This window comes from Puntigrus tetrazona, chromosome 25 (genome assembly GCF_018831695.1).
Source record: "Puntigrus tetrazona isolate hp1 chromosome 25, ASM1883169v1, whole genome shotgun sequence".
In the NCBI taxonomy this organism is placed as follows: domain Eukaryota; kingdom Metazoa; phylum Chordata; class Actinopteri; order Cypriniformes; family Cyprinidae; genus Puntigrus; species Puntigrus tetrazona.
The window spans coordinates 3,476,216-3,495,213 of NC_056723.1; the positions used below are offsets into that span (position 1 = coordinate 3,476,216).

Below are 18,998 nucleotides of genomic sequence, written 5' to 3' on the forward strand. Positions count from 1 at the left end.
TATACATTTAGAATCATTATCAAAATGTTTAAAATGCAAAATTATATTTCAAATTACGAATATATTTATTGCATTAATAAATGAATAAAATTAATTACAAAAAGAGACAGAAATGGCTAATTAAAATTTATAATTGCATTACACACTTATTATTCATTATTTAAAATGTATTTAGTGATTTTCAGCCTTCTGTCTCTAGTAGTTGACTAATAAAATATAACTGTCTGTGGTGTGACAGTAATTTATATCCATTCCTAGAGTAACAAAGCCAGCATTAGAGAGGTTTACCTTCAATGTTAGAGTGCTGGTTTATTTTATTTATTTTTAATTTTTAGACACAGGATATGTCAACTATCCATATCAACGCTCATGCACTACATGTCATTTCTGTATAAAAGCACCTGCCTAATGCATTAATACAATGCACATTTAACCATTTAAAGCAGAGACAACGAACGCAACGCTAAATCTAGTCCACTTTACAACGGTCAAAATGATCCCGTTTCAAATTTCAGATTCAAAATGCCCTAAAAATCCATGTGACGTTAGTTTCATACCAGTCAGACATTCTTTTTGTTTCTGGCAAAGTTCTTGGCTGTGATAAGGTAGTGTATCTCCGTGACTTTATGACGATAGCTGAAAGTCCGGCTACGCAAGTCATAGCGTGTTTATGATCACGCCTGAGCGTCAGTGGATAATTCTAAAACTCAGCAGAACCTTTCGTCTCGCGACCACACAAACCGACTCCACAGATGGTGGAGTTATTATAAGTGAGTGTGTGTAGTTTAGTAGTAACGGTTTTTCTGAGATACATCTGAAGAGCGCACTTACTGAGGGTTCTTTTCCTGCGTGATTCAGAATCAGACGACGCGTCTCGAGTCGGAGATCCACCTTGAATCACATTCTACTTCTACTTCTAATCACTGATGAACCCAGAGAGTGATAATCAAGTCCCAGCATGGACGCTTCTTAATGGCCGCCATACATGATGTGGCTCTTCATCAATCAATACGACTTTGAATGTCGTGAGAGAAATACACACACACATACACATACATATACATATATATATATATATATTTTATATATATACACACACACACACACACACACACACACACACACACACACACACACACATATATATATATATATACACACACACACACACATATATATATACATTTTATTGAGAATTTTATTAGAAAATGAATCTCTGCTCTGTTCATCCGCCCGCGAATAAATCCATATCCCCTCCAAACACAATTCCTGACCAATCACCGCCTTAATCTATTCAGCTCCTCCCACTTTTAAAGCAGCAGTGCATCGAGTAGTTAAATGTGTGCTGTCAGCTTAAGACAGCAGTTACGTTCATTACCAGTAAAATGCTTGTCTCCGTTGCTTTTGTATGTCTTGGTGTCAGGGCTGTTAGTTTGAAAGAAGAGGAGGAGAGCAGCTCACATGTGTGTGATAGGCGTAGCGCGCTCCAGAATATGATAAATGAGTCTTTACGACTTAGCTGTGCTAAACTGCTTCCTCCACCGCTGTGATGACAAAGTGATTAATATTCTCGAGCATTGAGCTAATTCATCACGCATCATGCGTGCTCTATGTGGTGTTTAGCATGACTTGAAACCAACAGCTGACGCGAGAGGCTTTATGCCGAACAAACAAGCATGGGGATATGTGCGCAATCTTAACCTAGACTCGATAACACGAACGCTTGAGAACTGTGAAATATTACACCGCTGGGGTTTTTGACTACCTGCCGCATCTCACCCTGCCTCAGTCCCTGTGACTGGAGAGAGTTGCCATGGAAACAGACTAATACCAGAAGTACATGCTTATTTATCAGCCTGAAGAAAGTGGGATGTGAATCGTAGTCTTTCTTCTTCGGTCGTGGTGGGATCGCTTTTTGGGGAGAGTATTACAGGGATTTGTGGGAAAATATGACATCACTACAGAGAGCTCATTAGCACCTTTCACCTCTGCAAAAGGGGACCAGGAAATAAAACGTCAAGTAGCAAACTAATTTTTTCACACAACAAACAAACTCCGATCACAAAATGTTCGCGTTTGTTAACAGGAAGGGGTGTTGCCGCACTGTTGATCTGACAAAAACGCCAAAGCAAGACTCCGTGATCAACACTGCACGCCTAAACATATGAGACTATGACATAAAAAAATGCTAAACAGCACGATAAAAATGCTAAACGGAGAGATTATATGCCAAACTAAGATAATATGCCGGTTGGATTCTTGGTTTGTGGGCAATTGTAGCAAAGCCTGTTTTTTTTAATCCATCACAAAAGGTAAAATGCAAGTATTCAAAGAGGAGGATAAAAAGAGCATGGTTTGAAATTATGTAAATTACCAAAATGCTACAATGGCTATGGTTTTATCTGGCTGTATATTTGAAGTAAGCTTATGAGGGAGAAGTAAAAATAATTAAAACACGCCTAAAAAGGTTTTCAGTTTCACTTGAGGCGGTTTTTCATCTTGTGCGAAAAACAAGTGGGAAATGAAATGCATTTGTCGAAAAACTTTTATGCGTAAGGACCGTGATAACCTGAGCAACCAGAAGGATCGATTCGCCCCGCAGCATCTCAAATGGTGTTATGGTCATTCTGGAAATGCTAATCTTGAATCTTGAAAGTATTTATGTATTGTAATTAACAAAAGCAATGACAGCATTGATTGTGTTTTATCCAAGGCTATTTAATTATAGTATTCATTGGCTTCTCCTAACGTTTTGTGATATTTAGTATTTAGTGTCAGTTTATCAGGAAGTGACGATTTTGTTCTCTTTGACTCGCTGTGACGTAAAAACGCTTTTTATTCTCACAAGTTCAATTTGCAACTTTGTACGTGAAACCTGATTAGGTGTCATTCTGAGCTAACAAGATACTACGCCAGAAAGTAGCTTAATTAATTATTATATTTAATAGTTGAATTTTATTTGAAGTGGTATAAAAGGCATTTCAATCAAGCGCATTGCATACAAAACTACCACAGTTGAATCACTTTTTACTCCAACTGGGAGCTTGTGGTAATCAGTGGAAAATAAATGCGTAAACGAGTCGAGATTTCACAGGAGGTCACAAGCAGCTATAAGTGAACAATCATCTGCTAAGTGCACACCTACAAAACTAATTCGTAGAGTTGCATATTTGTCCTCTGCAATCTGGTTGCCGGTTTTCTTTGTTGGCAATCGCACTCGTATATGCAAAAAGTTAGTATTGCATTGCCGTATTGTTTCTTTGCATGTCATCTTCAGATCACCTTCCTGCTCGTAAGTCTGAGATATCGGAGCACATCCGAAACTGATGGATCAGAATTCATCCTAAAGCAAACCATTTTACGCATCTTCATCACGCATTGTCGACGGTTTGCTCAGACGCTATATTCTTTGCATATTGTACAAAACTGGAATTGAATTCGACTGATTCTTCTCCGAAATGTGAAATCGATGTTGCAGTGCCATCACTTAAACCTTCACACGTTATACAAATAAACCCTAACCTGACCAGGCTGGAATAATTACCAGTAGTTACCATTAACGATAAATGAGCGATCGCCGAGAGCTGTTCGCGGATCAACCCCTTAAATTTCGCTTTGACTTGATCACTCTTGCATGAACCTTCTGATCTGGCTTTCGTTTAACGAACTTAACTCATTTCAAAAACAACGAGGATGCTAAACGCTGTGGTCGCTTTTGTCACCTTACAGTTATTTTTCAATGCAACGTGAAAACGAATAATTAATCATACAAAATCAGAGAGCGCGAGATCGATAAATGCACCGCTTTCTTGAGGTTGCTGCAAGCTGCACTCCAGTTCTAATATGAGCTAAAAATACGTACGCTGATCATAAAGTACGCCATCGATCAAAGCTTTTTAGGTCAGTGTGTTTTCAGCATTGCCAAGTCTACAGCGCTTATGCTTAAAACGGTAACTTTTGAAAGCGTAACATTGCGAACTATTCTTTATTCCACATGAAAACCCTTCACTAGACACCGTTAGTGTTATCATCGCCGTAAAATTTATTCATCCACCGACTTATTTTATTAAATGAACAAGTTCGTGATATTTATAAACCATTATGGCCGCTGCAGATCTTACGCTCATTGCGATTTAAAAATATATAAAACTCATCGGCTGTGTCTGAAAGCTAAAAATGCTTGTTTCGCAGTTGTTTTAGATCATTAAACATGGTATTGTCTTGCAAGACTGTGTGAAATTTAACTTAATAGATACCTTTCACGCTTTCATGCACACGGAGCGCCTGCTTACGTAGGGACTACAAAGGATTGTGGTAATTTTAACAATAAATAAAAAAACATACATGAATCCTGCTTGCAATCCAAAGTACGCCATCCGAAGCCTCTCTTTAAGTGTACTGTACTAAACATACTATGCTTTTAAATACTATATAGGATAAAGAAGTGGAATTGAATACGTTTTCATTTGGTCATTTAATAATGAATCTTAATACAATCAAAACTCTAAAATCTGATTAATTCAGAGTTCATCTCACAGGCTTTTTCTTCAATCAACTCTACATTTGCTACCGAAAAAGACTATTAGGACATTTTCACAAATGTGGGACATTTTCAATACAAGAACCACTTTATCAAGTTTGCTCCTCCAGTATTGGAGCCAGATGAGTGTTATTGTATTGTTTAAAAAAAAAAAGAACCCTGGAGAACAAATTTAATTACAACTTAATTAGGCAAGACATGTCTTAATGTTAATGGTGATGTTTCATTTCTCTCACAGAAAATGAGAGAGGAGCAGAATCTGACATTTGAGATTCAAAGTGCTCAAACAAATTCAACTGCCAGATGCACGGAAAAAAAACGCGTGCCAGCCTCGCCAGTAGACTCTGATGTTCTTAGATCTCACCAAAGGACGATACAGATACTATAAATTTCACCAGAGAGCACACAGCTATGGCGAACATTTCGCTGATCTCGCGATTCGTGCGCTTTTTTGGATTCTGGGACCAATCGCCGTGGGAGATCGCTCCGCTGTGTTTATCTACGGTATACTGCCGAATCAGATCAGACTGCATAATCAACCGTTGCGAGCTGGTGAATTGCTGTTTTGCTTTTATGAGCTTGCATAAATTTCCACGTTCTGCTCACAGACTGCCGCTTATGCTCATTACACACATATACAACGCAGGCTTTATTATATATGAGACATCGAGCGGGCGTGCTTCTGCGCACTTATGCGCAACGACATGCAAACGTCCGCAGACTGGAGGATATTCCCCTAGAGCAGAAAGGAACGTTACAATGTATAATTACCAAACGCATTATGGCCTAATGGTTAGGCACACGCACAGTACTAATGTGTCTGAATCCTCGATCTCATTTCCTCCTCTCTGTCGTTATCTCATTCGCTTTCTGGGTAAAGGAGACAACACTGACTGGCGTGTCGTAGTCAAAGAATCGATTCGCACAAGTAGCAAGTTAACTGCTTTTGCACCTTACCCTCCAGGCTAAAAGAGAACACAAACATGAGCTCGCTGCAGCCGACTCATTGCTCGTAAGCAAGTTTACATCTCAATTCTGAGAAACAAATCCTGGTTTCCATCTTGGCATTTTCAAGTGAAGCTTTCCCAGCTGAGAACAGAATCCCATCATCCCGCCAAACAGGTGAATCAGGTATATCTGCACTCGCGCATGTCCTTTAATAAGACCTTAATTATGACGAACGGTGCCAGAATCTCTCCCCGATGACTGGAAGACGCTACAGTATGACAGACATATACCGACTTCAAGCAACACAGTAGCTCTGTTCCAGAACTCATCCGGCTTCGCTTTCTAGACGGCACACTTGGGAGAACCCTTCCTGATAGACTTCACAAAAAGAATGTATTATATTAGAAAATATATTTACCCCATCTGCTGTCGGTCAGCAGAACAACTAGTCATGAATTATGGAAGTTACGGATGCTCATTTCCGCCTACATGATAATAAATGTGACTTTTTATTGCTTTTATTTGTGAATTTTGACTTTTATGTGCTATTCCAGACATATATTTCTCAATTGCAAAAATAACTGGAAGTAAATGTGAAATTTTGGAAAAGTGCTTAAAATTGCAACTCCACCTTAACTTTACATCTGAAATCTGAGCTATATTTCATAATTCTAGGTTTACATCTCAAATCTATGTTTAGTCCTACATCTCACAATTCAAAGTTTGCTTCACAATTAATAGTTTAAATTTGATTTTCACATTTCACAATTCTAAGTTTGTATCTCTATATTTTAAAGTTTACATTTTTACAATTTTTTATAGTTCATAATTCCAAACAAACCGATCGCGAAATGTAAACGCTAGAATATTTGGAAACGATTGAGTTTATATCTCGCAATCTCTAAGTTTGCATTTCTGAATTAAGTTTATAACTCGTGATCCATTACAAAATGTAAACTCTAAAAATTACTAAAAAGAGTTGTGAGAGTTTACGAGTTTATATCTCTTCACAGTTTTAGAAAAAAAGCTGATTCGTGAGATATAAACCCAGATAGGCTCAAAATAAAGTGTATACTGTATCTCAAAAAGGCTGAATTGTGACTTAATTGAGAGACAAAAATTTTCATTCCATGGGGGACAAATGAATTGAGATAAAATAAAAAATTCTGGAGATATGCACATAATTCTTAGCTAAAGTTCACAATTGTTTTTCATCCCCTTGCAGCAATAAATTTCATAGCGTAGTCAATATTGCTATGTCATGCTTTTTTGTCTCACCACTAGAAGAGTCGCTGTGTATACACTTTTCAAAGCACCAACCTCCGGTTGACTTCTAGTTGTCCCTGCATATTAAGTGGGAAGTGAAAAGCATTTTACCATCAAACAAAATTACACACTTCACCTTCTCCAAATAAATATATAACATTTATGAGCTTTTAAAAGCACACACACTTGGGAGTGGAAAGTAGATAACCGTGGCAGCTGTGAGGTGAAAATCTCTGGAGCTGTCTTTCACTCACCCACAGAAGCAAAAAACAATCAAAATATGCAAATCCACAGTCAAAGACACACAAACAAAAGAATAAATTATCCAGAGGAATATCACACAGCTTGAAATTCATCTATATGAGGTTTATTTACTGTGGAACTCCTCTAATATCATACAGCTCTTCCAGCAGAGCGGATGAGAAATGAAGCCTGCCAGGAATACTCTGACACCGGGCCGCCGCTTTATGAGGGAAAATGGCCTCATTATAGATTTGTAAAGTCCCCGGTGTGTCTGAGTGAGTGCGGCTTACCTAGGGACAGAATTGGAGCCCCAGAAGTTTGCTAAATCCAAAAAAATTGAGACGCTCCAGGACGCCCTGTCTTTGGAAAATACAACTCATAATTGAAATGCACAGGGTTGTTAAATAGCTTAAAATAGTAATTAAATTTACTACACGCAGGGTTTTTTGTTTAGAATAGAAAACGTATTTAATACATTATTGAATTTTTCCATAAAGAGGTACAAACTAAATTAAATAAAAATATTTGGTACTTTTTTCAGAGATTTGTTATGCTTATGAATGTAAAATTCTAATTAATATTATGTAATTTTATAATAAATATATTTATTTTTGTATAAATAATTATTCATATTTTGTTTTGGATTTTTTTTTTTTAGAAAAATGGATAAATATTTTAGAATGTATTTTATTAATATGAAATAGAAATAACATTAATATTAAATATATTTACAATTTTATTTGTATCTGCTAATATTAATATAATAAAATATTTGTTCATATTATTTGTTATATATTTACTATTTTATAATGACAGCTGCAATAAATTAATAATTGACATTTTTAAACCCTTAACATATTTATATTATTATTATTATATAATACTTTTTCTCACAAAAATGAAAAATATAGAGTAAAAATATATTTTTAATAAATAACAACAACAATAATAAAACTGATATAGTATGATTTAAATACAGCTTATTTTATAATCACAATTTGTCATAATAGCTGAAAAAGTTATAATGAATATAAATTCATAAACACAGAAATATGACACATGGTAAAGCATTATCGATTGTTGAACCTATTCTTTCTGATGCTACCGAAACTGTCACAAATCATCCTTTCAATTTCAACAAAACCTCATTGAATATCACAGAAAACCAATTGTTTGCGTCTGACAGTTTTCTCTACTTGGCCCCAAACACACACACACGCACACACACACGCACACACACACACGCACACACACACGCACACGCACACGCACGCATCGCGCGACACGCGACGCATACACGCCGCACACACGCCACACACACACGCAATACATTACACGCGCGACACATCACGCGACGACATCGCGACGCATTACACGCACGCATACACGCATTTATGCATACATACACACATACACACATACACACACTACATTGGACTCTTGATTGATTGATTAGTGCATGTAAATATTTGCTCAAAATAGCTCCCCAAATGAGGATGATTCAAATGTATTTCTCAACCATACAGGCGTGTACATTACTTAACAGACAAACAAGCATTTGTGTGAATGGACACAGAACATATTATTACACAGAGCTGCAACAACTAGGAGCCAGGCGGCTCTATATCAGCTCTGAAAACAAGCGCAGGGATGTAGTCTGAACAATTGCTCCAGCCCCTGCATTGGGATGCAGTCCAGTAACAGGCATTAAATTGCAGGTTTTCTTACAGCAGGTTAAAAACTCCTCCTACAGAGAGTTTACCTACCCTCCATCTGCTCTCTCTCTCTCTGCTGATGGAAGGCAGCACTATCAGAAACACGAGCGGCTGAAGCCTGCTATAACAATCACTGCGCTGCCACTGACCCCACAAAACAGAGACCCCGGACCCCAGCTGAAAGTGAGCATGTGCAGATGTGTGTGTGTGTGTGTGTGTACGCGCCACATAGACTGCAATGCATGGACTACATGAAATCAAAAATGACCCAGAAATGTCTTGTACACGCATCAAAAGAAATAAGAGTGTATGGGCAGGAAAAAAACAATCAGTTTCATCTATCCAATCAAATCCAGATGGATTTCAATATCAAGTCCCGGCCTATATTATATTACTTCCTGCAGGATATTCACCTTGTCACATGAAAAACAAGCAAAAACAAAAACAAAACACAATTTTTTTTTTTTTCTAATGTTCTGTTTTAAATGTGCTTCATAACTAAATAATGACCTAATTAAAAAAAAAAAAAAAAAAGTACAAATTAAAACATAAAATTGCTTCTACACAGTGTTCAAAAAAATATTGTTTAGCTAAGTGTATGAATGTAAAGTTAAAAGTAAAACATGTATAAAAAAAAAAAAAAAAAAAAATTATATATATATATATATATATATATATATATATATATATATATATATATATATATATATATATATATATATATATATATATATATACATATATATATATATATATATATATATATATATATATATATATATATATATATATATATATATATATATATATATATATATATATATATATACATATATATATACATATATATATATATATATATATACATACATATATATATATATATATATACATATATATATATATATATATATATATATATATATACATAGTTATATATATATATATACATACATATATATATATATATATACAATACACACACACACACACACACATACATACATTTTTGATATGTAGTCCTAATTTATTGTCGTTTATTATATATATATATATATATATATATATATATATATATATATATATATATATATATATATATATATATATATATATATATATATATATTGCTATGACTGCTAAAGGACACCTTGAAATATTATTTTACTATATTTGTACTTTACCTTACTAAGTATTAATTTGGAGTGCATTGAGGAAAACATTTAGCTAACACGCAGTTAATCTGTGTCACCAATCGTTATCATCAAATAATACATTATCATCTGATTCACACGCAGGTGTGCACTTTTATTATATTTACTCAACCCACACGCTACACGATCTGATGCGCTGCTGCAATAAAACGATATTACAGCGCTTTATTTACTGCATAAAAAAACGAAGCAGCAAACGCCACCGCTAAAATCGATCACATTACCACGCCGCTTTTACAGAAATCAGAATACATCTGAATGGCTTGCCAAGCCAGCATCGCGTGGCAGGTATATTTGATACGCTGTCTGCGTCGACCTGCCATCACCTACTGTATCTCTCACAGCGCCTTTGAAGTCTCTGCTTCAGATCATTATGGAAAACTGTCTGTTCTGATGCACGATCAAATGTCAAGCTTGATACCGATAAGCTCAAATTAAAGATCGCAGTAGGACTTTAATGAATCCATCCTGCCTTCTTACATCTGCTCATTAACTGGGAAAGTTAGCATTCTGCTTCCACTTAATTACTTAACGCATCCAAACCAGCTTTTTCAATAATCCTAAAGTGCATGATTTTTTTACGCCACGCAATAAGAATCAGAACTAGTTTGAAAGCAGTTTTGCAGCATAAATAGTTTTGCCTCAAGACTGAGAGGTTTTAACGCCGGTCGGTGTAGGAAAAATCAAACCTGACGCAAACCTCTTTCCCCAGAGTACAATATTCCAGTCATTATCTGTAAAAAATCGACGCGACAGATTTCATTAGTAGGTTTCACTGTACTTATATAAATACGCTTACAGGAGAAAGATGTTAGCATCAGCAAGACAGAGTTCGTGATTTGCAATGGAGATTCGCCCCTGTTCCTACCTGGCACGCCTTCAAAGAGGAGATCACCACATCCCGGATGAAACTGCTGAACTGCTTTTCCGAGTGCGCTGGGAACGCTGTCAAAGCCTGTTGAAGAAATCTGTTGTTTTGAGCCAACATGAGAAACCAAGAAGTGGCTCAGGCTCAAAGTTAAACTCTGTTAAATGATACAAAAATGTAAATGAATAACTTCGAATTAAGGACACTGAAAAGTTCAATAAAACTCAAGTTAATTCATTCAAAATGTGGAGAAATCGGATCAAAGAAATTGTCAAAAAAAAATTTTTTATAAATAATTAAATAAAAGTAATTTATTTACATCTCTGTCAATGTCGTGGGTCTGACAGCATTCGTGACATTGTGAATGATCTAAAAACAAAACATTCTAATTAATAATAATTGCATGTAAACAAAGCTTAAAGATGTACATTTATTTATATATAAACACACACTCTAAACAGGACTAAAGTGGATTAAAATTAATGCATTTTCTAGAAAATAAAGAAAATGTAAAAAAACCTAAATAAGTAAATAATTTATGACAAATATTTAATCACAATTAAATATTGACTTGTATTTACATGTTTATATTAATGTTATTATAATTATATTATATATATATATATATATATATATATATATATATATATATATATATATATATATATATATATATATATATATATATATATAAATACACCCAGTATACAAATACTTTCTATTTTGGATGTGATTTATTCGCAATTAATAATTTGACAGCATCGCTTCTTAATATTAATACAAAAATATAATGTAAAATTAAGTAATAATGATAAAGCAAAACTATAACATTGCTTGAGACCCTAATATGATGAACAGGATTATAAAATCAAATATATATTTTTCTATTTTGTTTAAAAATAATTCAATGCAAGTCGCTCATGGGTAATATTATTTATGCCGCTTAACTTGTTAATATTACATAACGATTAACTAACGATGAAATGAGATGCAACTTTGGAAATGAATAATGTCTCAGTAAATGCTGAACTTAACATAAATTAGCACGCCTCAAAAATGTCAACAAATGAACTTGTTATGGAATATTTGAACGATTTACAGACCCATGCACTGCATTTGCATGATAAATGCATTGTATATGTATTTTTGAAAACAAAGACTTTCTGCTGAAATCGACATTACGCCTCAAATGCTGTTAATGCAGCTGAACTTGAAATGAACCTGAGCCTTTCATTAATCTTTTTATGCCAGAACAGCATTTCCCGATTTCTTGTTCCTTTCTCCTCTACTTCCTGTTCCTGTCTTCCACCTGAGCATTTCAATCCTTGAAGGTGCCAAGCGCTAAATCAGGCCTTTTTTTTTAACAGTTAATATGCGAGCAAAGAAATGGAGAACAGATTTCACTTTGCTGATCCTTTTTTTTTTTTTTTTTTCCCCGAGCGGCCGCGAATATGATATTCCTCTAATGAGTCCGAACAGACCGAGTGAAATAAAAATCACGCGCGATCACAAACATCAATCATTTCCATCTATACTGAATCATAAACAGCTTACATGTGCGATTAGACCCCAGAACAAACAGATAAGACGAGAGGCACAACACAGGCGGTTATTAGAGAACGATGAGAAAGTTTTTCCTGGGAAAGTTGAAACTTTTCCCTCAGATCTCAGATGATGACGACCGGATGGCCAGAGACTCTCTTTTTCCCCCACAGAAAGATAAATTAGCTGAGGAAATATCAGTAAATCTCTGTTTTTCGCACGGCGTGACATTAATGAGGGCATTTATGGCACTTACTGAAATTTAGCACTTTAAATAAGTTCAGTAATGAGGTCGCCACAGGTTTGTTGGTGGCTAATGCAGGTGACCAGCGCTGCCCTAGCGACTGCAGGCAGAAACCACGGTTCGGGAGCGCTTTAAATCAACATTTTACTGTAAATCAGTCGAATTTCACGAACGCGTAGCGCCACCTGATCAGTCGATCGCCTTTTTTGGTTTGCTTTTTTGACCTACTGATCCATCTGAGCATCGGATTGGGCGAAATAAACTAAATACATAAATGTTCATAAAAGTGGTAATAAAAATAATAAAAAACAGTAAGCGTAAATATAAAATTAGCATGACACATACAAAACATAATCTTGAAATATGTATATAAAGTGCTAAATCGCTGCTTTAATAATATTTATTATTATTAGTAGTAGTAGTAGTACTAGTAGTGGTGGTGGTACATTTTCAGAAATTAAGGTAATAAATATATATTTTCAAAAGGCACATGTTTGTACTCTAAAGGGTCAATTTAGCACATTAAAAGGTACTTAAAGTGAAAGTGAAAGCTTTTGTGCTTTATTTCTGAGATGTAATAATACTAGTAGCAATGCTAATTTAAAAAATAATAAATTAGTATATATTAATTATTATGACATTATATTAGTAATTAAATAATAACTTAAAATAGTTATATATAGCCGCTTTGTTATTTATATTAACAATGTTACAGAGTAATATTATAATTAATATTACATGAATTTAATATGAATAAATTGTAATAGAAATTAAATAAGTAATATTACTTTTTACTTTACAGGTCTTTTTAAAATTGAAATTAAAATATATTAAGTTATATTAATTATGAATATATCATAGCAGTAAATAACTAATAACACACTCATACTTGGGTGTGCAGAAGTCTAATACGATGGATGCCGTGGAAAACCCAAATAAATGTCACGCTCGACGATCCCACCAATTTCAAATCTCCCAAGATCGAGATGAGCGAGTAGGACGGGAAGAAAACATCCTGTCACAGACCGATTTATCCTGCTTTCTCATATAACGAATAGCATTTCCCTTTAAATTAGACAAGAGATGTAGAATCTCTCAAGCTTCATTTGGCAGTTGTTTTTGTTTTATCCCTACAAAAGACCACGTTTTTTTTTTTTTAGCATTTTGAATGTTTTTTTGGATTTTTGTAATATTAATAAGTCATTAATTATCATTATTAACACAAACATCAAAGTAAAGTCTAGTCCAGCTATATCGGTTACTACACATCAGATTGTGTTAATTTATACATTTAAATGATAATAATACAAACCCTACTACTAATAATAATGTCATACAATATTTTATATATTTAAAATATTGTATTAATTATGTTTCAATTAATACTTTACATCAGTTTTTTCATCTGTTATTTCTGTAAAAAAAAAAAAAAAAAAAAAAGTCTGTCCACATAAAAACTCAAATTTACAGAGTTTTGAATAAATCTTCGCACAATTACTTGAAGAATATCATGTTCATGTTAATATTAATGTGCTGGAATATTTGAAAATGGATGCTTTTGATCATTAGCGTCACACATATCTGGCTTCATATCTGTGTGTTTATATAGACGGTAGGTTTGTTCCGTGTCTCAAGGAGTGCAGAGATGTACTTGAGAGGCGAGGATCTCTGGTTTGAATAACAAAACGCACTTGCATTTGTTAACACTTTCAGGTAAGTGTAGGGTTGTATTTGGCGAAGGCATATTTCCAATATGATAAAGCATTCATTTTTAGCGACAGTCAACTGATCGTTTGAATTCTGAACTGTCGCAATACATACCGATATCAACGTAATAAAAACGGTTCACCTGTGTTTTTCACGTATTTTTTTACTGCTGCAAAACGCGCAGTACGGTACACGTTTTTTCACGAGACCCTGTTGAAAAATGTTCGCTGACTTTGCGATTCGACGAACGGGCCAAATGTCAAAAAAAGCTGTTTGAAAACACTTTGAAGGCTTCTCGCCTCATAAGGATCAAGTCAAGTTACACGCACGAAATGTAACATAACACTATATACCCACAATGCCTGGTGAAGAAACTCTTCCCTGGGCCCCGTGACATCGCCAACGAGGTTCTTCGGTCACTGAATCAGCTCCGAGGGTCTTTGCCAGCCTGAAAGAGAATTGGGGTGAAGTTAAGTTTGGTGAAAGTGACTGTTGCATCTTGATTATCTCCGAATCGATCGGCCGTCACCTCCTGTTGTGCAAACAGCCTCTTAGCCTCATTGCGCAGCTTTCCCCGCTGCCACGCTGAACGCCATGCGAACAGTTCTCGGAAATGAAGACGGAAAATTCCAGCTCTGCGATTCAGCGACCGCTAAAGCGTATCCTGATAGCTCCCCGCTCAGATCTCTCCGTATCATTTCGGCTGATCAGAGAGGCTCCGCCGCCTTCAGAGCTGCAGGAACTTTATTTTAAGAGCTACTTAGACAGTAAGTGCCACTGCACTGTTCCCACTCTGATGAAAAAGTAAATTTAATTAAGTGCTTAAATATTCAATTACCTCTTTCATTACTTCAGAGAGAGGCTCAGTAGCGTCTACAAGTGACTCAGCGTGTCTGCGTGGTTCAGAGATAGCTTCAAGTCTCCTCTGTTCGAAGTTAAACGCGAGCGTTGCTTTCTTCATTCGTTCTGCTTTGTCTTTGGCCGGCAGATATCCGCTTTTTACAGATATCCCGCTCTGTGCTCTTCCGAAGTGATACGTGACTCAAGCAGCTATAAGGGATATCAAACTAAATTATTTCGGCGCTTCTTTGCAGTGTGTCAGACTCCTGATTTGGCACTCGTCTGACCTGAACCCTCATCTGCCATTTCCTTCAGCTTCAGACACTTATTCTCAAACGAGTCGATGCCGGTCTGGCCTGGCCTTTCCAGACTTTTGACTATCGGCATAGAAATGCTGCAACCGTTCATTTAAGCGGACCGTTGGACTGAAAACTTTGATTCTAAGCAACCGACCGTGAGCGCGGTTAATGTTCAAAAACTGGAAGCAGAGGAATAAATATACTTACTTCTTAACTGTATAATATGCCAAAAGCAGCAGAGCAAATGAGAACCAAGGATGAAAAACATGTCAGTATTATATCAGTTATGATAAAGCTAATAAAGAAATGTTTTCACCATTATGGGATAATATCAGTTCTTTTGTAAAATGCATATTAAAATGCTGTCATAACACTTACATACATTTTCATCTGTAGCATTTTATTATATTTTTGTTTTATTTTATTAGAACTTTGTATAACTTTATGTATATTTCCATAAAGAAATATTTTTATTATATTTTATAAGGTATAAATAGTAATACAGTAAAACAATATTACAGTTAAAATTATTTTATTATATTGTACAATGTAAGCTTTTTCAGCATCTCCACTGTCACACAATCCTTCAGAAATAAATGTATTATACCGATTTGCTGCTCAAGAAACGTTATGTTGAAAATAATAAAAATTTTGAGAATTGATTTATTTTAAAATAGAAATATTTTGTAATATTATAAATGTTTTTACTGTGACTTTTGCTACATTTAACGCAAACATGCTGAATAAATTGATTTTAAAAAGTGTAATTAATGTTTTTTGAAAAAAGGTAGTATGTGTTTAATGCATTTTTATTATAATCAATATCTTCGTCGTCTCTTTTGAATGAAATTTGGAGGGAAGTCTATGCAAATAATACTATAATAAATATATAAAATGATATAGAAATAATTGCTGGTTATCCGATGATCTGCGGCTTCTGCAGAGATTCTAAAGCTTGTAAATGAATTTTGTAAGCTACAGTAAAAAGCAATACTTTGACGTCACGCACATTTAGATGTCGCTTGTTCATTTGTTTCCATTTCTGCAGCATCGCACCAAACACTGGTTCTTTGCTTTGGCCTTCCCTAAGCTTCTCCTGCAACAAAGAACGCCCAGCTTGTTAAACTCCAAAGATCAAAGGCAGCGGCCAGATGCGGCGGACTTTATTTGAGCGTTCAAGAGCAAAGCCAGTGAAACAGAAAAGGACACGGACTTGGCTTGCTTCAATCACGGAGATTAAAAGTTGTTTTCCTCTTGAAAATTTCACCTGCTTAAGCATGTCGAATCTCAAACGGAGAGACCTTTTCAGAGGCTGTTAGCAAAGTCACTGCTTTTATGCTGAGTGTGTTCTGCTCTTTCATTAGCAGAGAGGACGTCAGGAAGACGCTCGAGAGAGTCTCTGGATCACAGGAGGGGCCAAACTTCAGCCCTCAGCTGCTTCTGCACATAAGAATATAAAGAAAAACATGGTTGCGTTGTCGCCTTAATACTGTTATGGCTGGTAGATATTAAACCAGTGCGCATTTAGATGCAAATTATAATGTTGCTTTTACTGTTTTGAATGAATTTTCTTCAACTATGGCTGCAAGAGGCGTTTTGAAATCTGTGTTGGTTGCTCATTTTATGCATTGGATACTCTTGATCGAATCATTGATTTGGTCGAACTTAAAAACCAGAAGAGTCCAGAGCTGCGTGTCCTAAAAGCATTGTAATCTTACATACACTGTAGACCCATTGAAACCAACGAATTTATGATCAACCTAAAGCTTATGATGATTTTGGGAAATGCAGCCCAGTTTAGCTGTGATCTGTTTCATTGAAAAGATCCAACTCAAAACACTCGTTCTAAGACAATATGGCGAGATTTTCAGTGAACGATGCCTTAAAACTTGTGAACGAGTAAGAACGGCGTCCATTTTAGCTGTTCAAGTGATGAAATTTAGCTTTTTAAAACTACAAAATACAGATTATATTTAGGTGATGAATTAATTAGAACTACTAAATACTTTGGATACAATTTTCAACGTCATTGACCATTTATTCAGAACGTTGGACTGGAGAAACAGAAGAGTCAAATTCAAGTGAATAATTCAGACCAGATTTGTAAACCGATTCACTGAAAAGACTCAAAAGATTCATTCACAAATCAGACATCGCAGGTTTTCTAAACACACCAAGGAGAACTAGGACAGAGAGTGTAATTTTCAGTGAATAATGATTTTAGAAAACTCATAAATGAGTCAAGAACAATTACAATTGATGTGACAAAAAGTGTTATATAATATATACACTATATAGCCAAAAGTATTCACTCACCTGCCTTGAATCACATATGAGCTTAAGTGACATCCCATTCCTAATCCATAGGGTTCAATATGACGTCGGTCCAACCCTTTTGGGAAGGTCTCCACAGCTTTAGAGTCCAGTGACGGCGTGCTTTGCATCATTGCATCCGACGCTTTGCATTGCACTTGGTGATGTATAGCTAGGATGCATCTGCTCGGCCATGGAAACCCATTCCATGAAGCTCTCTTGAGCTTATCTGAAGGCCACATGAAGGTCTGTAGCGACCGACTCTGCGGAAAGAGTTGACTGTGGCGACCTCTTCGCGCCTCAGCATCCACTGACCCAGCTCCGGCGGTTTTTATACAGATTTTAGACACCTGTGGAAGTGATTTGAACACCTGATTATGATTATTCTGATGGGTGAGCGAATACTTTTGGCAATATAGTGTATATATAGCAAGTGAAGGTAATTAAATTTAACTAATGTATAAAATACAGATCAAATTTAGGTTGATCTGTTAACAAATCACGGCTGAAGTCAACCCAAAATAGAATTTAGATTAACCCTCATGTTGTGTTCAGGTCTATTTCAATAAAAGAAAAATATATATGTTTTTCGCATTGGACTGAAATTTAGCGATTTTGTTCACAAAAGGGTATAACTACTTTTTTTACAATTTTTTCTTTTATCATTTTCATTATTTTTTAGGGGAGATTATCACCTTGTTAGACTTGCTTGTAAGAAAAAAAGGACACAGCCTCAAAAAATTGCTTATAAATCACTCATTTTGCTATATTTTATCAAATATTGTATTCAATCCTTTTGTCAGCTTGTTTTCTTTCATTTAGGACTGGTTCTGTGTTTCCATGTGCATCTGATCGCACGGCTCATTTATATGAAAGTATAGGCCCCACATTTTTAGAGTGGGGAAAAAAAATGTTTATGAATAATTTCCTCAATATGAGATAAAAAAAAAAAAAATGAACATTGGCCCTGTTTCTCACAAAAGTGTCGAAAGTGTGCTTTATTGTTAAATCGAGAAGTCTGCTTTTAAATGCTTTCAAAAATGAATGGGAAAGAATGGAGTAAGAGGAAAAACTAGTTTTCAGGAGCATGTTGTGTTTGCAAACATAAAGGCCTTGAACTGGGGATGCATTTATACTCATGCTATTACACACACACACACACACACACACACACACACACACACACACATGCATCCATGCATACAAACTGTTGTGAGTTTTACACCTATTTCAAAAAAGGCGTAACACTCACAATAGTT

At 35.4% G+C, this 18,998-nt stretch overlaps 1 protein-coding gene across 1 annotated transcript in view; it reads left to right on the forward strand.

Moving 5' to 3' along the window:
- LOC122331248 (major histocompatibility complex class I-related gene protein-like) overlaps positions 1-18,998 on the forward strand; it is a 36,992-nt gene that overhangs the window by 2,912 nt on the left and 15,082 nt on the right. Inside the window, exon 5 of the mRNA XM_043228794.1 lies at positions 2,683-2,699. Coding sequence (XP_043084729.1) covers positions 2,683-2,699 — 17 coding nt within the window. The remainder of the gene's footprint in view (positions 1-2,682; positions 2,700-18,998) is intronic.